At 40.7% G+C, this 26,072-nt stretch overlaps 1 protein-coding gene across 2 annotated transcripts in view; it reads left to right on the top strand.

The window, feature by feature from the left end:
* ADAMTS6 (ADAM metallopeptidase with thrombospondin type 1 motif 6) overlaps positions 1 to 26,072 on the top strand; it is a 190,285-nt gene that overhangs the window by 127,004 nt on the left and 37,209 nt on the right. For both annotated transcript variants that reach the window (XM_075269810.1, XM_075269809.1), the window contains exons 13-15: positions 5,981 to 6,126; positions 8,168 to 8,231; positions 19,125 to 19,227. In XM_075269810.1, coding sequence (XP_075125911.1) covers positions 5,981 to 6,126; positions 8,168 to 8,231; positions 19,125 to 19,227 — 313 coding nt within the window. The remainder of the gene's footprint in view (positions 1 to 5,980; positions 6,127 to 8,167; positions 8,232 to 19,124; positions 19,228 to 26,072) is intronic.

Below are 26,072 nucleotides of genomic sequence, written 5' to 3'. Positions count from 1 at the left end.
TTGTTCATTCACTTTATTTTGTTAATTGCCAAAAAATAACATTTCTGTTTTTTAAAGTTTTGCACATGACTTTCTTTACATCTTGTATATAAAATGTATTTGCTATTTTTGCTCCATTTCAGACAGACATTTCTATCAGCAGACTGAATTTTTTTTTTTGTTAATTTTTGGCTTGCAATAAAATGCAAAGCGATTGCCTGGATACAAAGCAGATGGACTCCAGTCGGCTACCAACATACCTTGTGGTTTTGATAACTGGTATAATATGCACAATAAAGCTCGAGAGTTTGCTTGAGACATTCTGCTGTTTTTATAAGAATTTTTGGCAATTAAAATGAAACCTGTTTACCAATTAGGCCTAAAGAGTAGATATGTTATGTAAGCATTTATTTTGACCCTAGTTAACCTTAAAGACGTGACCAGACATTGCAGTGGATGCACACGGCCATAGTCAATATCCATCGTGGTACCCAGTGGTAGTGCCTGGTTGCATCACTGTCTGGTCATGCCCATAGACTACATTTTGTTAGGTTTTTTTTTTAATCAATAATTTAAAGGATTGTTCAGCTAAAATAAAAAATTTTGAAAGCAGATAAAATAATGAAATAACCCATTTTCACCTTATTGGTCCTCAGTTTTCCAATCCCAGTCACCTGCTACTCTCTGAATTACCTGCAGGTCAATGCTAGTGGTCCATTGTCTGTCATGTCAGGGTGTCATGGTGCAGAGACTAGTAAGGAAATGAAAGTTGCCGGAGGTTCGTAGGGGCAGTATGGCTTTTTTCATTTAAAGGTTTCCCTTTAAAGGAATCTTATACTTTTTGTGCACAAATAATTTTTTGCATGCCTACATTTAAGGTGTGCAGTCGCTACCATAGACAGAACCCATGTGATTACTATGGACCCTCTGGATCGGGAGGGGGCTGCCCAGGTTAGGCACATGCCTTATTTTAAAGGGTGTTGAGAACCTGTTTAGGAGATTCCTTGTTACACAGTGTACAAGGGTGTTGGGAAGAAACTTAAAGGGGTTGTCTCAGCTCAAGAATCCTATCTATACTGGTAGCTTGTGTAAATTGAAGACGCTAGCTAACTATATTGCGTAAGAAATTCTGCTTTGTTTGCCTGCTATGTTAATGTATTCCTCCTATTATTTACACAGCACTGCTATAACCACAGACCTGTGAGATAGGACAAGTGATGTCCCTTACTCAGTGATGGTAGGGCAATCAGCTCAGGGCATTTGTGGTTTGCTGATAAAGCCAAGACTGTTATCTCTCTATGTAAACACACAGATAACACTGAGTCCATTCTGTACAAGCATATGCATATTATCTGATCTGTGTAAGTGTTGTGAGACTTCCCAGGCCCGTTCAACAAGAGGGGGAGGGGGAGAGAAATACAGGAAGTGAGAAGAACAGACTGCAGGCAGACTGCTGAAACACTGAGATGGGAAAACCCCTTTAAGGATCATGTAAAGTTTTAGAATTTAGAGGAACACTTTAATGAACGCTGGTCAATAAAGGCTTCAATAATCTGTATGTATCTGGAAAAGTACGAAGATTTTATTACATGGTTTTAGATTAGCCGGCTTGTTTTTATCTGTTGTATTTTATACTTATTTGTGTAATTGGTCATGATTTTATTTATTTATTTATTATTAATTTTACCGACCATTTAGATCAAGGCTTTGAACATTGCTTCATCCATCAAACATTCTACAAATCTAGAGTAACTCTCTTTGGTTTCAGTTGGTAACTACGGGTCATTTATAGTTTAGGTTAACATAAGCAGCTATCAGATTTGGAAGGGTTTAATCCGGGTTTGCATTTGTCACTGGCAGCTTACATCTTGAATTGGGTGATGAAATATATTTAAGCTCGCATGCCTAAAAATGAGAAGTCTAGCTTGAGAGTGACTCCCTACCGCATGTAACAAAAGCCTTTTAAGGAGGACATAAAACATTCTTATTTATACGTTTGCTCAGAGATTCGGAGCTAGCGCTGATAAATAATATCTGCCATTGTGTATTGTATATCAGACACTAAGGTGCTCGTGTTTTATCTTTAATATAGTGACGGGTGTTTTGTTCAGTCGTACAAATATTTGATTAGTCATCGACTTTTTCTATATATCATTGTCAGTTTTATGCTGAGCTATGCTGAATGTAGGAAGCAGCATACTGTTATGCAATATGGAACAACATCGAAAATCTCAGCAGTGATCCAGCTGTGAACCTGGGGCGGGGGGGGGGGGCTGCATAGAATGTTTAAAGGGACCACAGTGCCCCATAGTCTATGTTCCAGTGTTTTAATGATTGGATGTTGGAGCTTGGTAGCTATATAGCTTCGCTCTCCAAAATTGTGCTTTATAGTATTAGGTTATGCATCTACACTGGAGTCTCAGTTTGGAGGCGCAGAGTCCCTCTACAATTGTGGACTAAAAAGTCCTGCCGGCTCAAGGAGAAAATGATGGATACCCTCCATTATAGTTCATAGTCCTTTGTTACCTGCTGTTGTCCATCATTAGACAGATCCATCTCAATTTTTTTAATGGTCTATGCAAATTGGTCCAGAAGAAGGAGACTGTATAGTTTTAGGTCTCTTTCCTATGGGGGAGTCTTCTTTTTCCCCATTGAGTATTCCCTGTAAGTCTTCATATACCTGCTGGGTCTCCTCATTGAGAACTAGTACCTCGACAGACCTCAAAAGACCACAACTTCATATAAAATGGAGGGAAAATCTCTCCCATTCTCGTGATCATTGGGCTCTTAGTGGTTGGACATCTATCTACAATTATACCCCGTAGATTGAGTTATTGGATCCCCACCTATCTGATGCTGATATTCTGTCCTGTGGATAGGTCATCAGTATGGAAAACACTAGAAATGTAGAAAAAAGTCGGTTTTGAGAATATACAATTTTCTCCACCAATTGTGGGCAGTTTCTGCACTATGTAATTCCTTGTGTGAGGTTAGTTCATTACGACAGAACCTACTGGTCTGGATTTCCATGAATGTCGCTTTTTATTAGTTACTGCTATGTTAAGTAGTGTATGAACTGAGCGAGGTCCTAAAATGAACCTGTTGTAATAATTCTTCTAGGTCCTTATTACTGCTGTAGCAGAAAAGGCGAAAACCACATTCCCATCTTGTCCATATTGTGATTCATCAGAAATTTCCTCAGGTCTTTCCCTTCTGTGAATCTGTGCTGTGTATTTTGCTGCTATACTTACTTTGTTCTGTGTTTTATGAATGGCGGCTTTTCTCTTGCTAGCATCTTTTAGCTGCCTCATCTGGGAATCTGGCCATGATCCCATTGACCGGCTCTCACCCTCGATCTCCGCTTGTTTCCTCTTCATTTCTTCACTGTGCATTCTAGGCTGACGTAATTTCATTCACACATAACCAATTGCATGGATGTTGTGCTACTGTATGTGACCTGGTGAGACCATTCCGGCTCTCTGTAGCAGTCTCATGCCTCCTGGAAGCATCCCCTTTTTTTTTCAGGGGATGGGGTTATCCTACAGAGTTGATTGTTGGGAGGACATGAAAAGTGCTCTCTTTCGTTTCATCATTCATTATACAACCACAAAAACTCTTAGAACACCCAAGCGGCTGTTATTCGCTTGGCAGTGAGCTGAATTACAAAGAGTCTTTCATGCAACCAGCAGTGAGCAAGATGTATCCAAAGCTGTGGGCAGAATGTGTAACTACATCCCTATCTTGTCTGGGTATATTACAGGGATCATTGGTGTATCTGACGCATGACCGACATAGTAATGGTAGACAACTCATTCCATTGTATTTCTAATAGTATAATATTTCACTTTTGACTTATTTTTGTTGGTGTTTTTTTGGCTGTTTTTATTTCTCCTATTTTACAACTTGGGGCCATGGGGCTTAATGGTCAGCAAACTGTAATCCATTCTCACCCTGCCCTATCTAAGGCTCTGGATTTTGGGAAAACCACGAGAATACATGTCCCAGGCCACTAAGTTTCTATATCTGTTACTGACTGTTCTTATTGTGTTAGCATTTTTATTTTTCAATGATGATTTATATGCACACCCAAGAATACTATTCATAAATCCCTAAAATTGTGCTGCAATAGAGCATTACAGTCTCTACTCAGTGTAGAGAGTCATATGATTTTGGCTCCATACATTGGACGTTGAGGTCCAAGACTTGGCCACTAGGGTTGAGCGATTGGGATCGGAAAAGATCGGATTCTGATTGGCGATCGAGTAAATTTCACGATCGCGAACAGAATTCCGACCCTATCTTTTCCAGTGGGATCGAGATCGGAGGTTATCTCAAGATCGACTCAACCCCAAATGTGACTTTTCCCATAGAAAAGCATTGACTAGGGTTGAGGATCGGGATCGGAAAAGATCGGATTCCGATCGGTGATCGAGCAAATTTCACGATCGAGATCGGGATTGAGATCGGCTGGAAAATGATCGGAAATCGGATTTTAAAATCGATCTTGAAGTCTCAAGATCGGCTCAACCCTATTGGCCACCTATGTGATCAGCCGCTCAGAGCTCAGTATACGGAACCAGATAGGCCATTAATATACAGTCTTGGGCGACCCCTTTTGATACTTCTAGTTTTTGATGTGAAATAACCAACTAAAATTTGCACCCTGGTACTTGAAAGGGGAACTGTGTAAGTGTGCAAGTCCTCCATATTGGCGATTTTCTTGGTGTAATGGTGGTTGTTTTCTCCGACTCAAAGTGAATATTGCATCTCGTATTTTATGTTCTATATCTTTTATGTTTTTGTTGTTACTTGCCTGGGAAATGTAGACCAGTAAAATGCAACTTGCACCAAATTTTGCAAAAATTTGCTAATTTTTGTGCAGATAAAACCAAAAGAAGCAAAGCCTTATTTTGTGACTTTATGACTCAAGTCTGCTTGATTATAGGGCTTGGTAGATTGACCCCCACACTCTTGAGTAGATCATAAAAGGAAGTGTAATCCTCAGAAGCTATACAATCGGCACTCTTAGCCAGTCCAGTTGTTGCACTCACATACTATAGACTGCTGATGCAGTGATGTCTCGCAGCACCTGACTCGGCCTGTAAGACTTATTTGCTCAATTAATTGGCACCACACTTGGTCCCCTGTTTTACTTTCTAAAAAAAGGAGTTTTCTGTAAACAAACCATTGACAGATTGTAACAAATCCAATTAAACTGAGTCAACAGAGAAAATTGGTTTGGAAAATCTAGAGATGCCAGAAAATGTAGAGTCAGCATGATGTTAAAAATATATTTAATTTACTGTAAAACCAGAAAAATTGGATTAGAACGCCGAACAGCACGATACGCCGTACCAAAAGTTTTAGGCAGGAGGTTATTTAGTTCAGAAAGCACATATTCAATTCTGAGATATTAAAGGAGGGTCCAGTTATCAGGGTCCTCATCTCTTAGAGCAGAGCAGCTTCATAGAGTGTATGTTGCTATGGAGGACCAGTCCGATCATGCATTATAGAGATAACATATTGATTTGAATGAACACTGTGTAGTGCTTAATTTCTCCAGTGGTGGCACTGCAGGGAAAATGAACACGTACTGTTAGATTTCCATACTTTGTAGCTGATCATGAGAGGTCCAAGGAGGAGGACACTTTCTGATCAACAGGGAAACATCTCTTAATCTAGGTTCACACGAACATCTCCTCTCCGTTGTTCTGGTCTGGTGGAGGACTAGTACATTGGTGAGACGAACCACTAAAATAGTGGTAACACATGGAGTCTGACAGACTTGGTTGACTTATTATGAGGTCCATTGGGTGTCCAACTACTAGACATCTTCAATATATTCACTTCTTATATAAGCATAAAGATATAAAACCTATCACTCTTTTATAATATTGTAATGTGTGTTATATAAGTATTGGCACTGTAAGAAATGTTCACGTACTGGAGCGTATTTTTCTTATACTTATTCTCACATTCTCTCTGTCCCATTTATTTCTAGTGGTGTTACCAAGGTGAATGTGTAACTTTTGGAACCTGGCCTAAAAGTATCGATGGCGACTGGGGTCCTTGGTCTGTATGGGGAGAGTGCACCAGAACCTGTGGCGGAGGAGTCTCGTCATCCATAAGACACTGTGACAGTCCAGCGTAAGTAGCTAAAGTAAGCCTGAGCCAACCTAAAGAAACATTTGTATCCTGTTTTATGTCGATATTTGTTTTGTACGTTTTATAATTTGACTGTTTCTTTGTTCATTTAGTATTAAACAAAAAGTTAATTATGTGAGTATACAAAAAGTTACACATTGGATGTCATGTATCAAAAGGGACCTGGTTGCTTGTCGCAACTTATCAGATTCACTTTTCAAGTGGAGTCTGAACTCTGATTGGCTGCTCAGGGTAACTCCTCCACTTTTTGAGAGTTGTGATCACTGTGGTCAATATTTTTGAACCAATCAAGTTATTTGTTGCCGAGGTGAATCATGATTTCTACATACAGATGTGATTCTTCACCTTTTTTATTGGCTTAACGTCTCAACATATCTTGAGATAAATGTCACGAGATGACTACTTTAAAAAAATAAAGTAGTTAAAGTAAATTTGTATATGTACAAATTTAAAGCTAAACGCTTATAACTTGATATTGCACCTACATAAAACTTAATGAGGGGCGCCATTGGAAAGTAGTTACTTGATGCTACGAATGCTGGAGCCTGACAGTTCCCTTTTTAAGGCACCAAGTTTTATATAATTCCTTACAGTAATCTAATTTAATGCTACTAGTTGGTTTAACATCCCTGAAAACCTTTAAATTGAGATAGGTTGGGGGTCGGTGTTTATTGGGTGTTTTATAGGTAGCAAATTATTTTAACAACTTAATGCTATGGGTTAGATTTACTAATACACTGTCTACCAATAACTATTTGGACCCATATTCAATAGTTGGTAGACCCCAGCAGATGCTTCCTTATGAATGGTATTGAGTGACACAATACTCCCGGATGCCTGGTGAAACTCCTGGTGTATGTGAGCCAAAAGTTGCAAGCAGTTTTTCCGAATTTTTTGGCCAGCACTCATCGGTCTCTATCTCCCAGTTTCAGGGGTCTGCCGACTCGGGGCACATTCCGACAATCACCGTTCACCTTCCACTTAGTAATCCTATAGGCCCCTGTCGATTTTGGGTAATTCAGTTCACTTGCAGTGTCCCTAAAGGATCAACCGTTTTTGTGATACCCCACAATTACCCCTTTCTCGAAATCGGACAACTGCACTTTGTGGCATCTTGCATGTGACTAATGTCAATGCTGTTTCCTACACAATATTTAACGGCGGAAGGCGTGATACTACAGATATTTTCATTTGCATGAGTGTCCAAATACTTATTGGTATAAAGTGTAGCGAATAAATTTTATACAGTACAACCATAGGCCAGAAAGTTTATAAAATCACAGGGTTGTTGGATGATAAATCTGGTGTCTCTTTAGACTGTCTAGTATAAGTTTACACCTCCTATGAGTTGGCTTAGTTTCCATTGAAAATTTACCAAAATTGTGCATTTTTGATGCATTGTTTGCATCTTTCGTTACAGCCTATTCCCTGACAAGCCCCATCCCATTTTGTAAACCCCATCGCCTGATGTACAAGGTGCCGCAATTGTCAGAAAGTGTCTAAAACAGTACAAACAAAACACAGGGTGCATTTTCAATAGTAAATTTGTTCCCCTGTCTACGTATTTTGCATACATTGGTCACATCTAGTTCCCTTAGTTGTCAGTGAGAAGTTGCCTATGGCACTCTGTAATAAAACATCATAATATTGTGTTCCCCGAGAACGGTTAAAGCAATCAGTATTGGTCCCCTGTCACCCTTAGTACCATACGCCAAGTACCATACCAATTGAATTAGAGTAGTATTACGCCAGATATCACCAAGAGGCAGTGAGGTCACTATACGTGTTTTGTCTATCTCTGTATCTTCTAGCCGGATCCTATTTCCCTTTTATCCCCATCAGGGCTCAAAGGTAATGAAAAGATTTAATAAGGAAAGGTCAAATTGTAATTTTCGCTACTTCTAGAAATTGGCGTTTATAAACTAAAACTAAAACCCAGAGTTGCTTCCATGTTGTGATGTGTGACTATCAGCGCAATGAAAATACTTGACTTACATAAGTAAAGCACAGTGCCTTTTTACAGACCATCAGGAGGAGGAAAATACTGCCTGGGGGAAAGGAAGCGCTACCGATCATGTAACACTGATGTAAGTAAACAGAACACTTCCTGTCAACGTTGCTTAGTTACAGTCTACTCTTTGATTGATAGGTACGGTTATATTTATCCTGCAGCATTGCTGTTTTTACACCTGACTCCGAGCCTGCCTAAAATAGGGACTTTCTTGTAATGATTTTGTGGAGCAAAACCATGTCTGAAAAAAGCGGGTGGTAGTTAGTGAAAAACTAATATTCTCCCAAAAAATAATACTTTTAGGGCACCTTTTCTTAAAATGATATGTTCTGCCGTTCCTCTGTTATTCCTCCTAGAAATATATGGATGCATTGGCTGGGTTTTACCACTTGTCTTGTCAAAAGGGTTGTGCCTACACAGTCTCGTAGCGAATGAATGTCCCAATCACACCCCAATGTCTTTTTCTTCTATAGCTTCCACAAGGTCAAAAAAGGAACAACGCAAAATACAGTTGTAAGAAAAGATGCTCCAGACTTGTTTTATGGGGATATATGAATTTACTAAAATGGACAAAGAAATAGGGGAAAGTGGAAAAATAATCAACCTCATAAACCTCAACTGGTTTATCTATGACTATACTATTGAGGTTGACTTCCTCTTCACAGGAAGTGATATCATGTCCATTGGTCACATGACTATTCTTCACATGATGTGATGTTACTTCCTAGGAGGAAGTGGACCTTGGTTTTATAGTCCTAGAAAACCTCTTTCAGGTGCAGGCCTGGTGGCAAAGCATCGCGGTTCTTCCCTTAGCGCTCTAAACAGTTTAGAGTTTTCCTCCGCAGGCTTTCTGTTACAATTATAACTATGGGGAAACCGCCGGCGTTTCCATAGGTTTTTGAACTTGTGGCGTATCTGTACAGCGTTTTTACCGCAAAGTGGGCATGGGATTCGCTGGAATCCCATCCACTTTGCCTATACTCTAAAACTCCACGATTTCTCCCAGGGCGGGTAAATCGCGATGTTTACGGCCCATGGAACCCCGGCCTTGAAAGGTTGTCTGGCTGATGAACATTATTTACAAGATCCTGAGAAAAGCATTATGAAAGGAAAAAAATCCTTTGCAGTTCCCTTTGAGACACTTTTTGGGTCCTTTTCCAGTCTCTTCTCGTTGGTTCCTCTATATAGACAGGAAATGACCACTTAGCCATCTGCTGCGTAAAGTTGGGACCAAGCTCAGCCAGTGATTGGCAGCGACTTTATATCGCCATCCGAGCCATTTCCAGATAATTTTAACTTTGTCCTATTAGTTTAATAGGTGTCTCCGCCCGGGGTTTCCTTTTATTCCAATATAGGCATCAGTGTGGAAGTAATAAAAATATGTATAAAAATCTATCGATATGTCTATCTAAAAACATAAGAAGTGCACATTATAGATAAGATAAGATAATCCTTTAATAGTCCCACAGTGGGGAAATTTCAGTGTTACAGCAGCATAGTAATACAGATACAGGATAATACACAGTAATATAATACGGAAGTAGACACACATAAGCTCAGAAGAGAAGATATACTAGGAGTCCATAGCAGCTAAGGTACAGAAGAGAAAGAAGGAAGAGTCATAACCATAATCATTAGTTCTCTGTGCGGAGTGATCTTCGCTTGGTCTGATGTAGATTATACAGCCTGATCACTGTTGGAAGGAAGGACTTGCGATAGCGCTCCTTCTCACACTTGGGGTGAAGCAGACGGTCACTTACAGTGCTGCCAAGTCCCATCAGGGTCCCATACATGGGGTGGGATTTGTTCTCCAGCATGGAGCTCACCACGGATAGTATCCTTCTGTCACCCACCACCTGTACTGGGTCCAGGGGGCTCCCCAGGACAGAGCTGGCCCTTCTGATCAGCCTGTCAAGTCTATTTCTGTCCCTGGTTGATATACTGCTCCCCCAGCAGGCCACACCGAAAAAGATGGCTGAAGCAACCACAGAGTTGAAAAAGGCCCTAAGAAGTAGCCCCTGGACTCCGAAAGCCCTCAGCCTCCTGAGCAGGTAGAGTCTGCTGTGACCCTTTCTGTGCAGCACCTCCAGGGGATCAGCCCAGTCTAGTATATTAATGTATGCATGTTGATGTTTGTGTAGTGTTTTATAATGCACATATACTATATCATTAGTTTGCTACCCTAATGGTTGTGCTATGAGTCCAAATAGACTTTGGCAAAACCTTTGCTGGTCTTCAGGAACCCACACACTTAAATGGTTGTGATCAGGAAATAAGGCAGACAGGCCCTGGCGCAGAGGTTATAAGCAAAGACCAGTATTGTACTTATTTATTGTTACCCTTTATCATATTTAGTTTAGTGGCTTTTTGTGATTGCGCCACCCAAAATATCCGGACCCTTTAGAGGTTGCTGAATGTTTATTTGTGTGCTTGAGGTCTGGCATGTTATGCTGTAGAACCATAGTCTACCCTTCTGAATGATTTTGAGAATACTGAGCTATACTTACCAGTATAAAATTACTTTTGGCTGTGCTTAATGCATCATGATGTGTCTTAAAATGTATAAAATTATTCTTTTATTATTATTATTTATTTTATTCAAATTTCTAATAGTTTCATAGTTTGCATCAGATTAGCGAGGATCTAACACCAGGATATGGCCATATCAACTGATCATACGCAGTTCTTGTGTCAGACACTTATTGATCGGACAAGCTACTGCACAGGATAGGCCCAGAACCAGCTCATCTCTTATACAAGTAATAAGCACAGTATACCTACATCAACGCTACACAGTGAACAGGGCTGCTGCTCTGTGCCTAATACTTGAATAGGAACAGATCTAGTTCAGGCCCTGTCCTGTACAGTAGCTCCTTGTTCCAGTTGATCAGAGCAAGAATCAGGGTTTCTAAACCCAACCAATTGATCAATATAGGAAAAAGGGATCTCTTTCAAATGATCATGGTTGAAAGTGCACAATCTTGTGGGATTGTTTGCAAAAAATCTACTTTTCTTATAGACCAGAGCATAAAATTTCTAATGGGGATGCTTGTTGTAAAGCCACTTTTGATATGTCTCAAGTGTTTTTATATTGATATCATATCTTAAGGAGCGAGTGGTCATGAGTATTAGGCCGGGTTCACATGGGGGTCCATAATACGGGTAGCTGCGACTGGATGCTGGTGCAGTGCATCGGCATTCAGTCGCGCACTCCGCTCCAGTTTAGGCCCAAATGAATGGGCCTAGTCAGGAGGAGGGAGTGTCTTAAGGTGGATTTGCGAGGCAACTCCGCCTGAAGAATGAGCATGTCCGTTCTTTTTTCCAGGAGTCAGAACAATCCGCTCCTGGAAAAAAAGAACTGACCGGCTCCCATTAATTTCAATGGGAGCTGTCTTTTTGGTCAGGATTTTGAGGTGGATAAGGCCTCAAAATCCTGACCAAAATACCCCTGTGAACTCACCCTTAAAGTCCTGGCTAACCCTTTTAGCATTTTAATAGGAACCTCTAGACTATGACAATTTTGCCTACCTAGCTATTTAGACCAGTATTGGATATTATAGGAGCTGCTACATGAGAATGGGCAGCCTCTCTTTTACCCAGTTTATATCCTGGGCCACAACAACATGGCACCACTTAGTCATTGAAAAGTAAAAAACACTATGTTCTCATATAAAATCATGTAGGAGCTGTGATCCGCCTCCTGATAGGGATTTCGGAGCCCCACTCATGATGAATGCTAGAATTAACCATACAAGAACCTGATGGTCTGTGCATGACTAATGTGATTCTTAAACCTGCTGTTTTTCCCCGACCGTTTATGCTCAGTGTCAGCATCCATCATCCCTTTAATAATTTTAAGACGTAACTCTTTGCTGATTCTGCTCTTTGTAAAAAAAAAAAGGTCTCCTACCTCTCCAGGGTAAACTAATTCCTTTCTCCTGTTCCCTGACTGCTCTTCATACATGAAAATTACTTTCCTCCTCCAGGCCACTTTTCGGTATTAGAAAGCCGCGCATTCTTACAAAACAATGTTTATTAATTTAGAAAACTCCTAATGCAGACTGTAAAAGGCAGGAAATGAAAAATCTTGCTAGCAGCTGTAAAACTCTAGTACATGGCGCTCCGTGGCTCTACTAACCCCAGTGGCTTCATGGAAACCCTCGGTCTAATCGTATGTCGCACCTCTGTATGTGTCTAATGCTTGCGTATCTGCTTTTCTGTTTTATCAAAAGTCTCCATCTGTTCTCCTGACATGTCGGGATTAGTAAATACTTGCATTCCACATGAAATAACAATATACCACATTTTCCTAGTATTCTGTCTTGTGCCATTCCTGGAAATGTAGGAATAAATTGCTTGCTGGGTATTACCATTCTCTTGTCAATACGGTGTCTTTGTAGTGATAGTTTCTGATGATTCTTAAGCTAAAGCCCATACACATAAGATAAGTTAACAAAAAAAGGCTGATATTGATTATTTGGAAATTGAGCAACACCCCATGATGACTGATGGCAGACCAATATCTGCCAAAAAATCTCTCAGGTTGAATTTAATTGGTGGGCTCTGGAGTTGGTATGCCAAACCCTGACTCCAAGTCCTCTATTTTTCCCCAGTCTGACTCTGACTCCAGCCATGGTTAGTCATAAGACCTGGCTGTAGTCGGCTGAAACTACACTTTTGTAGAGACGACGGAGTCCCGGACTGCTAAAACCAGCAGTTACCCATGTACACCCATGGACCACAATGGAGTACACCAGGTGTCCATTGGAGTTTCTACAATTTTTACACTGAAACCAGAGGAGAGTAAAGTCTTCTGTGCAGGACTTTTCTCTCCTCTGAATTTCGGCAGTTTCTACGACGAAGTCTCCAATGGAGACTCTGGAACAGATGTGAACCTAGCCTATGTCTACCATTTGTACCAACCATCTGACGTACAATTGATTGGATGTATTCCAACTTACCTTATGTACATGGTAACTTTTTCATTAAAAGAAGTCACTGAAATTAAAGTTAAGAGTTGGAATAGAGTTGCATGGGTTAATGGAAATTATTTTGAGGGTCACCCTCTATATATACACAGAACATGTTAATTTTTAAAGGCATCCTACACTTCTCTGTTATCGTTGCACATGCAGGACATATCAGCAAGGTTTGAGATAGTAAAGTATGGGATTGGTCCTACTGGACCTTTACTGTGTCAATGTCGGGTGTCACTCAAGGATCCTTGTGTATTCTGGAGTTCTAATCCAACTCCGCTTAAATGGAACCTGTCTTCAGTTTCCTGATCCAAAGGTAGCGTAAATTTCTGACCATCCATCATTGCAGAAAACTTAAGTTTTACTCTGAAATTCTGTGTCCATTCGGTGACTCCATTTTAGATTCTCCCCTAATTGCATATAGATAGAGACCTGTACTTCAGGTAACATGAGACTGATGGAAGTCTCCCTTTAATAAAAAAAAAAAAAATTGTGGTGAACGATGCCTGAAAACTACATCGGCCGTCTCCTCGCCCTCTTCCGGGGATGAGGAGATATAAAAACGCTAGTCTTCATATACATCCCCCTTTGACTTTGTTCTATCTTGGACTAAGTTACCTAAAGATTAAAGGTAAGCAACATAATCAATCCAACCCAAACAATCCGTACTTCAGTTAGCAAATTATTGCCTACAAAATTTGCCAAAAAAGTGAATCTGAAAAATTTGTTGAATCTATTCGAAGGACCGTTGATTCAGGCTTGGCATATTTGTTCATGCCTGTGTCCTGACTTCATGGATGTGATGGTTTAGTTCATGTTTCCACCAGTGGTGCTGAATAACCTTCAGTCACCTCTTTTCTATATTTAAGTGTTATTTTTGCTGGCATTATTCCGTTCTCTCATTTCCAGGGGGGTATAAACACTGGAAAAAATAAAGAAGATTGGTTTTGGAAGGTTTTACTTGTAAGGCGGATGAAGTCTATTTCCTTAGTGAAGTAGTGCTGATTTCTACGCGACACTGTATGCTGTCATTATTGGGGCATTCTGTTTTGTACCCAAGTGGAATCATGACATCTTGTTGTTGTCGATTCCTCTGTATTTTTCCTCTACCGCTAAGTCACACATACCGAAGCAGCATCATACTGCTCAGGGAACACAATGTTTTTACTAGTCGTGTGGTGTAATTCACAAATATTCAGACTTCACTTGGCATTTCAGTATGATTCGCATAGTTTTAAAATGTGCAATGGCTTCACCTTCCAAATCCTACAGCCTTGACATGCTGCGGTAGGAAGCAGAATAAAAATAAGCTGTAATTACTAAGGCTTCTGAGAAGGTATTGTATTTGTTATACGGTGCACTAGTACTACAGATACAATAAGCTATCATTACAGCCTAGCCACCAGTAGGCAAAGTATTGACGTTGCTGTATTTGTGCCTTCAATAATAGTCTTTGACTTACAAACAGATGTTCTAGTTTAATAAGTAATAACATTTCAGCGTTTTTATACTCTATAGCACTTAGGAGCGGCATGCTGTTACATGGGGAGCAATATGTTGGGTTTCCGTAACTTTAAAGAGGTTGTCTCATAAAGACATTTCTTAGGCCAGGTTCACATCTGCACTGAGCTCTCCGTCATTCGGGTCTGAGAGGATTTTCCCATGAACATCAGTAGACCCCATAGACTATAATGGGGTCATTTGGATGTCCACCGTTTTTATATTGAAACTTGCGGAGAGAAAAGTCCGATTCCTGGTGGTTTCCGCAGATGTGAACCTAGGCTTAACTATCAAGGTGTATTTGGACATTTGGACTTCACACTGGAGAAAAGGTGCCCTCTGACAGTATTCATCCATCTATTATAATGTTACCCCCATAAAGAGTCAGATGGACCTTGGGCCATTTGGGGAATCAGGGCTCTCCACCAATCTATACAGAACATTGTTATCACTACTGAGTACATAGGACCTATCAATAAAGTTATTTGTAAAACCCATAAAATTTTTAGAGCAAGTGCAGCGCTGTACCATTGATGGACTGTAGTGTTCGGCACGTCTCCTTAGGTATTTTGTGCTGAGCAGTGGTATTTGTTTGCAGTTGCTGGGGTGCGATGTTGAGTTGCGCTGTGGTGTTTGGCTCTTCTGGAAGGTATTTTCTGCTGGATACTGGTGCTACAGATATGATGTGTACTGTACTGTGGTTGCCACTGATTAGAGTATTATGTGTACAGCACAGTGGCATTTGTTTGGAAGTCCATGGTAGTATTTATTTTCTAGTAAGGGGGTGTTCACACTACCGTTAGTGTCCAACAGGTAGTGTCCGCTCCTAGTGTCCATTCAAAATCTTGCACGGACACTAGGAGCGGACACTAGCTGTGTCCGTGACACTTGTCATTCATTTAAATGCAGATCGGGTGTGTTCTTTTGCACTCCGTGCCCTTCCTTCACTGTCCGCTTGTAAAGATGTCCGACTTTTCACGCGGACAGAAAAACACGACATGTAGGTTTTTTCTGTCCACTTGAAAAGTCGGACATCTTTACATGCGGACAGTGAAGGAAGGGCACGGAGTGCAAAAGAACACACCCGATCTGCATTTAAATGAATGACAAGTGTCACGGACACAGCTAGTGTCTGCTCCTAATGTCCGTGCAAGATTTTGAACGGACACTAGGAGCAGACACTATCTGTCGGACACTGACGGTACTGTGAACGCCCCCTAAGGCCCAGGCATCACAACAGATTGATGGGTGAGGTATGAGAATCTCTGATTTATTGTGTATGGGAGCCTCCTGATTTACCGCCTGGTTATGTTAGATGATAAAGTATTGGGCATGTTGAATTCCAGAGCTGATTCTTTTGTTTTTGGGGATGACGACCCACTATCTAGAGGCTCTTACTGCCGTTGAAACACATGTACACTCATCGAAACAAAGCAAGCATGTCTATGAGAGGTTTGTTAGGTACAGCTGTAGGTCAAACAAGTGTTCACTCTGTTTGTCTTCTAATGAACCTTTGGGCCTGTTGATATGTCAGAATCTGTCTCCTCCAAAGGATCCTCTTGCACTTTAGTGGGGCAGCTGGCCACGTCCCATCAGCGCCACTTACATCTCTCAATGACTGTCATTTGATGCCACGTTGGAAATAACCCTGTTGTTTGAATGTATGTAAGATCTGCAGAATGTGGCACCTGTACCCCTAGATACATCATCTTATGTCCTTCAATTACAATATTTTTCTATTTCTCTTTTTCTAATGTGAGCATTAAGTATAATTTTTTTGGATGTTAAGCAAATACTGTGTCTGGAAGAACCTGTCCTTTTGTCATGGCTCCAGTTGGCACTCATGTGTCTAACATTAAGCTTAAAGGGAAACATTTGTTTTTACAGTCTGTGGCTGTACTTCCCAGAAAGCTGTGTGACATTTGGGCACAATTCGATGGCTTTCATTGTTTTAATTAATTAGACTCATTTTATATTCCACGAATGCAAACTATGTTTTGTCCCCTCCATACAGGTTCCTAGAATAGACAATAAAGACTGGCAATATATGTTTGGAACTTTATGTAAATAGTAAACTAATAACTACCAAAAATGTACCCAAATGTGTGCCGAAAGGAGGTCTTAAAAGAAACAAATGGGGTAGTTGCAGTATGTGTATACGTATGCAGACTGTGGTATGAATGCGTTTGCAGGATTTTTATAAGTGTCGGGCTCTTGGTAACTTCCATCACAAGATACCCATCTGGCAAAGGCCTGTGAAGGATGACATACAGTGGCATCAACCATCCATAGGTCCCACTGCAAAAGAAAAAACTAATATAAAAACAAAAAATGTATACTATGGGGCAAAAACATTCCCGGTGGAATTATGTGTAACAAAGCACTCTTTTGTACGGTTGAAACTGCTATGTCTAGGAACATAAGTCTGATGGAGGCCAAATGATAGTCTTGACCTCAGATGAAGGAGGGCCTGTGGATAATTGTAAAGTTTTCTTTAGGAGCTAGTCCCAATGTGTGCATAGTGCATGATAGGGAAAAGCCATTCTGGGACTTATTGTCACCTAATGGTCAGATTTCCAATAAATTCATCTATGAGACATATTAAAGGCCTTTAAGCTGTCTACAGAGTCTTCCATTCGGGAAATCTTTGATGGTCCAAGACTATAGACTTCCATCGATTCAATGTCTTCTTCTAATACTGTGCTCAGGTTTGCAATTGGAGTTTCCATTGACAATGCCCTTTAGTACTGTCAAAGCCTTTGATAGTGTGGAGTGCGGAAATTTATGGGCGTGTTATGAAAAGTAGGGGTTGGTCCTCAGTTCTTGAAATGGGTACAGCTTCTATATGCAGCAGCAGTAGCTAGGGGTGAGTCAGTAGAGAAATTAGGCCTTGAAAGAGGAATAGACAGGGGTGTCCTCTGTCATCGCTACGGTTTGAAGCTGGCAATGGAGCCCCTTGCCTGTCTGGTTAGACAAAATGTGAATCTATGGCAGTTTGAATATGAGGAACTGAATGAAAAAGTATCCTTATATGCGACAATCTATAGCTTTTTCTGACAATATGGGCAACACGCTGCCTAGGGTCATGAGCCTTATAGAGGTATTTGGGGGTACAACACCTTTTAGATTTGACAGCTAGAAAAGCACAGCAGCATTACTCTTGCCAACAATAAAAGGTACACCATGACAGAGCCCAGGTGGACATTGCTATCCCGAGCCTATAGACGTCGCTCCTCATCAGCGCTCGCTGCTTTGGATGTTCGGTCTGTAATGGTTTAGGGCATATGTTAAACATGAACTCTTCTCTTCTGCATTCCTCATAAAATTATTTATACTGGTAGTTGATGGACTTCATTATGTTGCACAGCAATTGGATAATTCCCTTAGCAGGAGGCTAATGGTACATCTCAGCAGAAACCCTGGAACAGCTGGTGCTGCAGGACTGTGACTGCTTCTCCGCAGCTCTGTTTACATTGGAGATTCTTCATCTGTTTTTTATGTGTGTTTATAAGGAGATACCTGATGGATTAATTGCTATGGGATCCTTGACATGCATTAGAGATTAAAGCTGTTGAGGAACTGGTGTAACACTTAAATCTGTTTATACAACCTCGATTATTTTTGCCTTTCCAACATTACACAAGATACAATGAAATCTGCATGCCAACTGTACAATGCTTTACTACTGTATAGTTATACAGGGTAACATGCCTATCTGAAACACAGGATGGGTGGTAAGCGTGGGATCAGTTTGGTGGTACACCCTCTAGGTCCCTAAGAACAGGAATCCCTCGTGTCTCTTTCTGCATGGAGCAGCAGTTGTACAGGTGTGTAGCAGCTCCATCCAACTCTATTGGACAACCAGTGATGGCTGTGTGTTGTACTTTCTTGTCGACAGTCCCATTAAGATATATGGGACGGAAGCATGTCTATGTGACTTCCACTCCATTCACATGGTGGTATAGAGGATGCCCATTCTCATGAGCAATCTGACACTAACCAACTGTACTGGGGACAGATGGTACAATGGGAACCTGGGCCTCAGCCTTGTCTAGTTTAATGGGTCTGCCTTTGAAGGCAAGTTTACACAGCATGGAATCCATAACTAACCATCAGATTACTGCCAATGCTAATGGCCACATTCTCTATACATTGCAATGGAAGAGGTAGCTGCACTTGTCCGCAGCCGACTCCTAGTCTCTAGTTACACAAAGAACCTGGTCAGCTCTCCATTAAGGCAGTGAAGGTGGAACTTACATTAATGATGTATTTATGGCATATTTTGTGGCTATGCCATAAATGTATAAGAGGGGATATATCCCCTTTAACTCTATATTTAAAACCTTTCTTCTTGCAATGAGAATATTTCTTTATGTATATGCACAATTACTTATAAAATACTGTATATAACGTACTACCTTATGTATATTACAATACATGTCACATACCTTTACTAGAACTTACATTTAGTTGTTTTTTTCTCTCCTCCATAGCCTTGTCCATCAGGGTCACGTGACTTCAGAGAAAAGCAATGTGCAGACTTCGATAATATGCCTTTCCGAGGGAAATATTACAACTGGAAACCCTACACTGGAGGTAAGGTGTCATGGTGGCCGAGGATCATTTCTTCATCACTGTTCCTTGTTTTTGGTGTTACTGCTCATCACTTCTCATGGGTAGAGTCTTGCTGCTTTAGATCTATCCTTATATCTTTGTGTCTTTCCTCCATTACATCCAGCAAGTGGTAAAACTATTCCTCATGGCTGCTTATTTCAAAACCCTGGAACCAATAGTAACTAATACCATCATCCTCTATTTTATGAACTGGAGGGACACATGAAATGTGTACTCTGAAAAGATGCAACTAGAAGATGTAAAGATAGGTATTTCAATTAAAGATGTTCTAGATAGAGAAAGCCATGATGTATATTCTGTGTATCTTCCTTTGCTCTTATCCGCCATCAGTTTTGTGGCCATGGGTTGTGAGTTCTTCACCGTAACCCACATAATGCAGTTTGGACTTTCCTACAGAAAAATTCCAGGTTGCCACCTTCTCAGTTGTCCTTGTTAGCAAGGACTGGCATGAAGTTGAAAAGTGGACACCAGGATGTGACACCAAGGTGGCAAACAGGAGATATAGGCAGACTGTAGATCAATTGGTTAAGGTATGCTGAGTCTGGTTATCCGTGGTAGTCAGGCAGAGTTCATGATGAGCAGAGATGTGGCCAATGGTTTAGTAACAGAAGAACAGCCACCTTTGAAGACTAGAAGAACCAAATGGACCCTATTGTATAGGCAAGAAGAGCTGAGGGAGGTGTCCTTAAAAAACATGAGCACTTGGCCTTTGCCCATAGTCAAGAGTAGGATGTCTAGTACCAGTACAGGTGAGCTGGCATAACGTTATACAGACTAGTTGCTATTGACATGATGTAAGACTGATGCAAGTTTATATGTTCAACGCAAGTTAAACTGTCCGTTCCCTTCTTGAGTGGCAAAATTAAAGGGGTTATCTGAAAACATTGATCCCCTTTTGAGCGTAATCCAAAAGATCTTCCTTTATCCCATATTCCTTACTTTTCTCAACATATCCCAAGATATGTGGTGCAAGATGACCAGCTTTGACAAAAAATGGACATGATTCTGTGATACTCTGCCGGAAGATCTTTATACTATGTGTCCATTTGTGACCATTCTGTGGTTCTGACGTCTTTGGAGACTATGAAGGATTTTACTAGCATGTCATGATTATGTATTAAATTTGTCCTAAACCAGACTCACATATAGTAAAGGTGGACACATAAATGGCAGAGCTTATTCTTTCTTGGCTGCCCTCTGCTCTGGTGAGTGGAAGGTTCTCCCCAGCAGGTGACTCCATTTGTAGCATCCTATATGGACATAGGTTGTTGATGTTGGAGAACCACTTTAATCAGATCTAGACAGATATACGTATATTCAGATTCAGTATGTCATCTCTGGTAATTTGCAATGAGGTGGTTGGGTAATATCATTAGATCTGGTATAATGAATACCTATGGAGGCTAGCCAAAGCTGTTATTCAGCCTGAAGAAGAGCAAGAGATATATGTGAGGTGAACATATTCTTCTGTCTCGTACATAACTAAGGGCAGGACTGTAAACCACATGTCTGCCATAGAAGCAGACGATAATGATTTAAGATTCCACCCATAATCCCTTCTTTTGCTATTACACAGACACAGCGCTGTCTGCTTGAGGAGAAGAAGAACTGTAAACTGAACTGGTCTGAATTGTGTAACATTTTACTGTGCAGCATCCCAGATCCTTTATATAAAGGAAAATTAGGTCATGTTTTTAATGTGCTTTTCCATCCACTTAATCATTTGAAGGACACACATTAAAGTGCACATGAAGCACACGCTGTGCTCGCTTCTGTGAAATATGACAAACTCTTCATTTTAAAAGGGTTTTTTTTTTATTCTTAATATTTTTCCATTAATTTTCACTTTTTATTCTAAATTGCAACACAATAGTCTTATAAATCAGATTATGTTATACATTAGACTTCTGTTTTTTGACATGATATGACGTGACTAGAGATGAGTGAACTCTAAAATGTCCGAGGTTCGAAATCCGATTCGAACAGCCGCACACTGTACGACTGTTCGAACGGATTTCGAACCCCATTATAGTCTATGGGGGGAAATGCTCATTTCAGGGGTACGCAAAATTCGATAAAATTATACTTACCAAGTCCACGAGTGACGGTTGGGCTGGATTCCCCTTGAAGTCTTCTCCCGGTGCAGTGCCCCCGCGGCGTCTTACAGCTGGAATTCACTCCGCCTAGGCATCGGGGCCTAGGCAGAGCTGACTGCGCATGCGCGGTCGGCTCTGCCCAGCCTGACGCCTGAGCAGAGCCGACTGCGCATGCGAAGGCATGCCCGCGCATGCGTAGTCCGCTCTGCCTAGGCCGGATGCCTAGGCAGAGTGAATTCCAGCTGGAAGACGCCGCAGGGACGCTGCACGGAGAAGACTTCTAAAGGTAAGAGAAGAACCAGCGTTGATTGGCAGAATGTATAGCATTCTGCCAATCAACGCTGGTTCTGCATCGAACATTATACTTCGAACAGCTAGTAGTGTTCGATCGAGTACGAGTATTTCGAATACCGTAGTATTCGATCGAACACGTACTCGATCGAACACTACTCGCTCATCTCTAGACATGACATGTTGGCGTCAGATAGGGAATTTTATAATTGGTATTTCCTCATATATGGGTGAAAACCATGTCATACCTTAAAAAGTGACCCAAACTTTGAAACAACTTTTGATTTTCTGATACCAATTGTAAGACAAATAACTGAGTCTGGGGGATCACTTAAGACTAGGCCCCATGTAGCGGGCCACAGTGAAAAAGCGCTGCAGGAAAACCATGGCAGAAACATATCACAGTTTTTCCTGTAGTGCTTTTCACAGAAAGTCCGCAGAGTTTTCCTTCCATTATACCTATAGGGAAACCACCAGCATTTCCTTAAGTATGATTGATGTGTTTCGATTTCCAAAAACGTGGAGATTTTGGAAATCGCACTATTTCCGATGTGGGTATTTTTCTGCAATTTGTGGATGGAATTTGCTAGATTCCCAGCTACTTTGCAGGGACTGTATTATGCCGTGCTTTTTGCCATGGCATTTCTGACGGCGTTTGTGCCACGTCGGACCCCGGCCTTAAGCAATTATATCTTGGCCATTATAAAACACAGAACAGTGCTTTTGATGTCATCTGAAAGATGAGGCTCTCATTGCAGTTTTATTTGTATATTATATCAGAGATATAATTAGTTAAAAACACAGGATTGTGAACAGTTGCAGGGTACATATAATACCGCCAATCCTGACTATTTCTTCTTTAATATGACACCAAAACCACTGTTCTGCGTTTCATAGTGGCCAAGATATATCTGTTTAGAGAGACCTCCCAGACTCAAATTTCCTTCTTTATTAGAGTCCGTACACCCGTACTCCATTGAGGAGCAATGAGAGAGATGGCAAAGAATACAGAAGCAGCAGAAAGTGGATTTCAGGGTTTTACAAAGAGGAGCTAAAATCCACAAATAACGTATATTACAATATATTATTGTCAATGTCACACATGTTGCCAGAAAATCAAAATTTGTTTGAGAGTTTTGCGTAATGGATTCTAACACGTTAGATCATCTGAGATTTTATTGTATGCTCAGACAAATGTATAACTCTCACTGGTTGAATTGACTCATGTGCTTTGCCAAATTGCCAGGGTGCTTGTCTATATGATAGAATGGGAAATTCCATTTGAGGCGGGGATGCCACATGGCATAAACAGCTTGGTTTGGCCAGCGTGTTTTACAGTCACTACAGACTGCACATTGCAGAAAAATACGGGCAGCATGTCGATTTATACCTATGGAAATACTGGCGGTCTCCCTTTATAATGGAAGCAGAAAGTCCACAGAGGAAACTTCTGTATCTTATTGGTAGGCAATCTAATAAACTTAGGCTGGTCTCACACGACTGTATTGAATGTACGGTCCGCAAGTTGACCATACATAGACTCCACAGACGTCCGTGATCTGCCGCACTCGTCCATAGAGTTCTATGGGCGAGTCCATGCATTGCCGTAATTCACGGCCATTACGGACATGTTGTATAAATTGCAGACCATGGTTGCAGCCCGGCCACACCACGGATAAACTATCCGGTGGTGTAAGAGGCCGCATTGACTATAATGTGTCTGCAATTGAGGGTTTTCAACCCTATAATGTGTCCGCAACCATGGTCCGCAATTTATACAACATGTCCGTAATGGCCATGAATTGTGGCACTGCATGGACTCGCCCATAGAACTCTATGGGCGAGTGCGGCAGATCACAGACGTCTGCGGAGTCTATGACCATTTGCGGACTTACATTACGGCCGTGTAAGACCAGCCTTAGGAAAACCTGCTAAAGAGAAATATCACCATTTCTCAGTCACCTGGTCCCATGGTATTCCTTAATATATTGTGAAATAAGTGGTAGGTTATCAGATCTTGAGGCTATTAGAAGGTTGAAGCCATCTATAAAGGTGTGATGTCATGCTTCATTGACAGTATTGAGTCATGGTGAGCCAAGTTCCAAAATAAACATAACACTAGTTGTCAGTCCAGTTTTCCACTACAATTTGTACACGACCCTAAATATTTTGGTGCGGCCATTTGCAAAGTAGTGGAGTGGTACTTGTAGGATTCGGAGGCCAATTTATGCAATGCTTGCCCAGTATAAACTCCCTCACAACAATGGTACCATGGGAAATGGAGTTCTTATTCTCTAAAGCTTGGGTCTGTTTCTGAGGGGGACTATCTCCAAGGACGTAGCAGAGGTCCCGGTCTTCTGACAACCACTCCATTGCTAGTTTAATGTGGACTTCTGAAACAATAGCTTGCATTTATCTTCTCGGTAGGTCGATGTCTCCAGTTCTTTTGGGATAGTGTGTTTAAGTAGGAGGCTGGAATTCTTCAGTATTAATACTATAGCCATAACGTTTACATAAGTGACATTCTTTGTCTAGTGGGTTGAGGTCACGCATACTGTCTTTATAAAACATACTGATTGACTTACAGTGTCTGGCGTACTGGAGAATGAGGTGACATGAGGTGAAACAGATGGCCAAAAAAGGACAGATCAGGTCACCGTAGGGTTAGGGATTTGTGAGTGAGGAGGAACATTTAATCACTGACTTAGAAATAGAGGTTTTGTCACCGAGCCTGGAGTCAGGTACATGCTGTGACTGAAGAGAAAAAAATTAAAAGATTCCAATAGGGCTTACATTGTGGTGAGGACCAAGGGTGATCCCAGATTATTGCAAGTGGTAGAATAAATCCATGAAATGATATCATCCATATTTCTTGCTCGTACACCTAGGAATACAGAATTTACCTGAATACATTAGGAGATGTAGAAGGATTTGCTTTAATAGCTTTAGGGTCGATCCCTGTGATGGCCAATGGGGACAATCTTGATGTGTTTTTTAATAGGCTTTTTTCATGGTGAAATGGTCGTAACTAAACTGGAATGAATTATTGGTACATTTCTTTTTGACTTCAGGCTTGTCTTGGTTTGTTTGGATTTATGCCATTAAAACAAAAAAAAAGGCAAAAAAAAGCAATATAATGTAAATTTAAGGTGATGGTAGTAGATGAGGATAGACCTAAAATGGTATTATTAACATGGTAATATAAAGGTATTTTTTTTTTATATAGTGACTTTTTAAAAGTGGGAATGACGTAGATGAGTGAGACTACACAGACCAAGAAATATAAGATTATATAAGTCAGAAAACTGGAGCAAATAATGGCTGAAATACATACCGGCCCCCAGATTTTATCACCAACATTATAGAGAGCCTGCACACTTAGTAATCTTGGTGCATCTCCTGTGTGGCCTAATATTAAGAGTAGCATACTACACCTAGTCTTAATAAATCATCTCCAACGTATCTTAGGTCAGTCGCTTGTCTTTCTGAGTTCCATGAATAATTGTTTGAACATCTTTATGGTTTTCGCACATCCAGTTTTTTTTTTTATTTTTTTGTCCGTTTTACCTTTTGAAGATCTTCTGCTTAGACGGATTCTTAGCATTCCTGGCAGAATATTTCCCGTATATAAGATAAGATACGGTAGTATATCTGCTCACATATAGTAACTTATGGGGTAATGGGAAGACAACATTAGGATTATTTATATATTATCCTGTTTGCTGCCATCATTTACTGGGCTACTGCCTAGTCAAGCTTCAGACAATTTTATGACTAGTACATTCTCGGTATTACCCTAGAAGGTTTTCGGTGAAGATACATGGTCTTTTGATAAAAAAAAAAATCTGTTTATGGCTAAGGCCCTATATAGTGAAACACAGCTAAAAAATTATGTATGAAAAATGAATTTTCCATTGAATTTTTGCTGCATTTTTCTCTTCTTTTTTTTGCCTTTTTATCCGTAACCTTTTTTTCTGCAGTGTGTGCATAAGACTAACCAAAATCTCATTCACTTTGCTTGTACTGTAGAATCCAGCGGTTTTTTGCCAGATTTGCTGCAAAAATTTTCAGCAGGAAATTTGATGAAATTCATAAATCTGCACCAAATTAAACAATTAGATTTTCCATTTGTGGACAAAAAAGGCTTTAGGCTAAAGCCCCAGACTGCAGAAACGCAGCTTTTTTTTGTTGCAGATTTTGTTGCAGTTTTTTGAGCCAAAGCCAGCAGTGGACTGAGCAGAAGGGAGAAGTATAAGAACTTCCTTTATATTTCCCATTCCCTCTATAGCCATTCTTGGCTTTGGCTCTAAAAAACGCAACAAAATCTGCAACAAAAAAAGCAGCGTTTCCACAACGTAGGGCCCCAGCCTTAATGCTCCCCTACCAATCTCTTGGTGCTCCCCTGGTGATATTTTCATG

Source organism: Leptodactylus fuscus, chromosome 1 (assembly GCF_031893055.1).
Source record: "Leptodactylus fuscus isolate aLepFus1 chromosome 1, aLepFus1.hap2, whole genome shotgun sequence".
In the NCBI taxonomy this organism is placed as follows: Eukaryota; Metazoa; Chordata; class Amphibia; order Anura; family Leptodactylidae; genus Leptodactylus; species Leptodactylus fuscus.
Note: the sequence above shows the minus strand (reverse complement) of the source record. Positions and strands in the feature narration are given on the sequence as shown.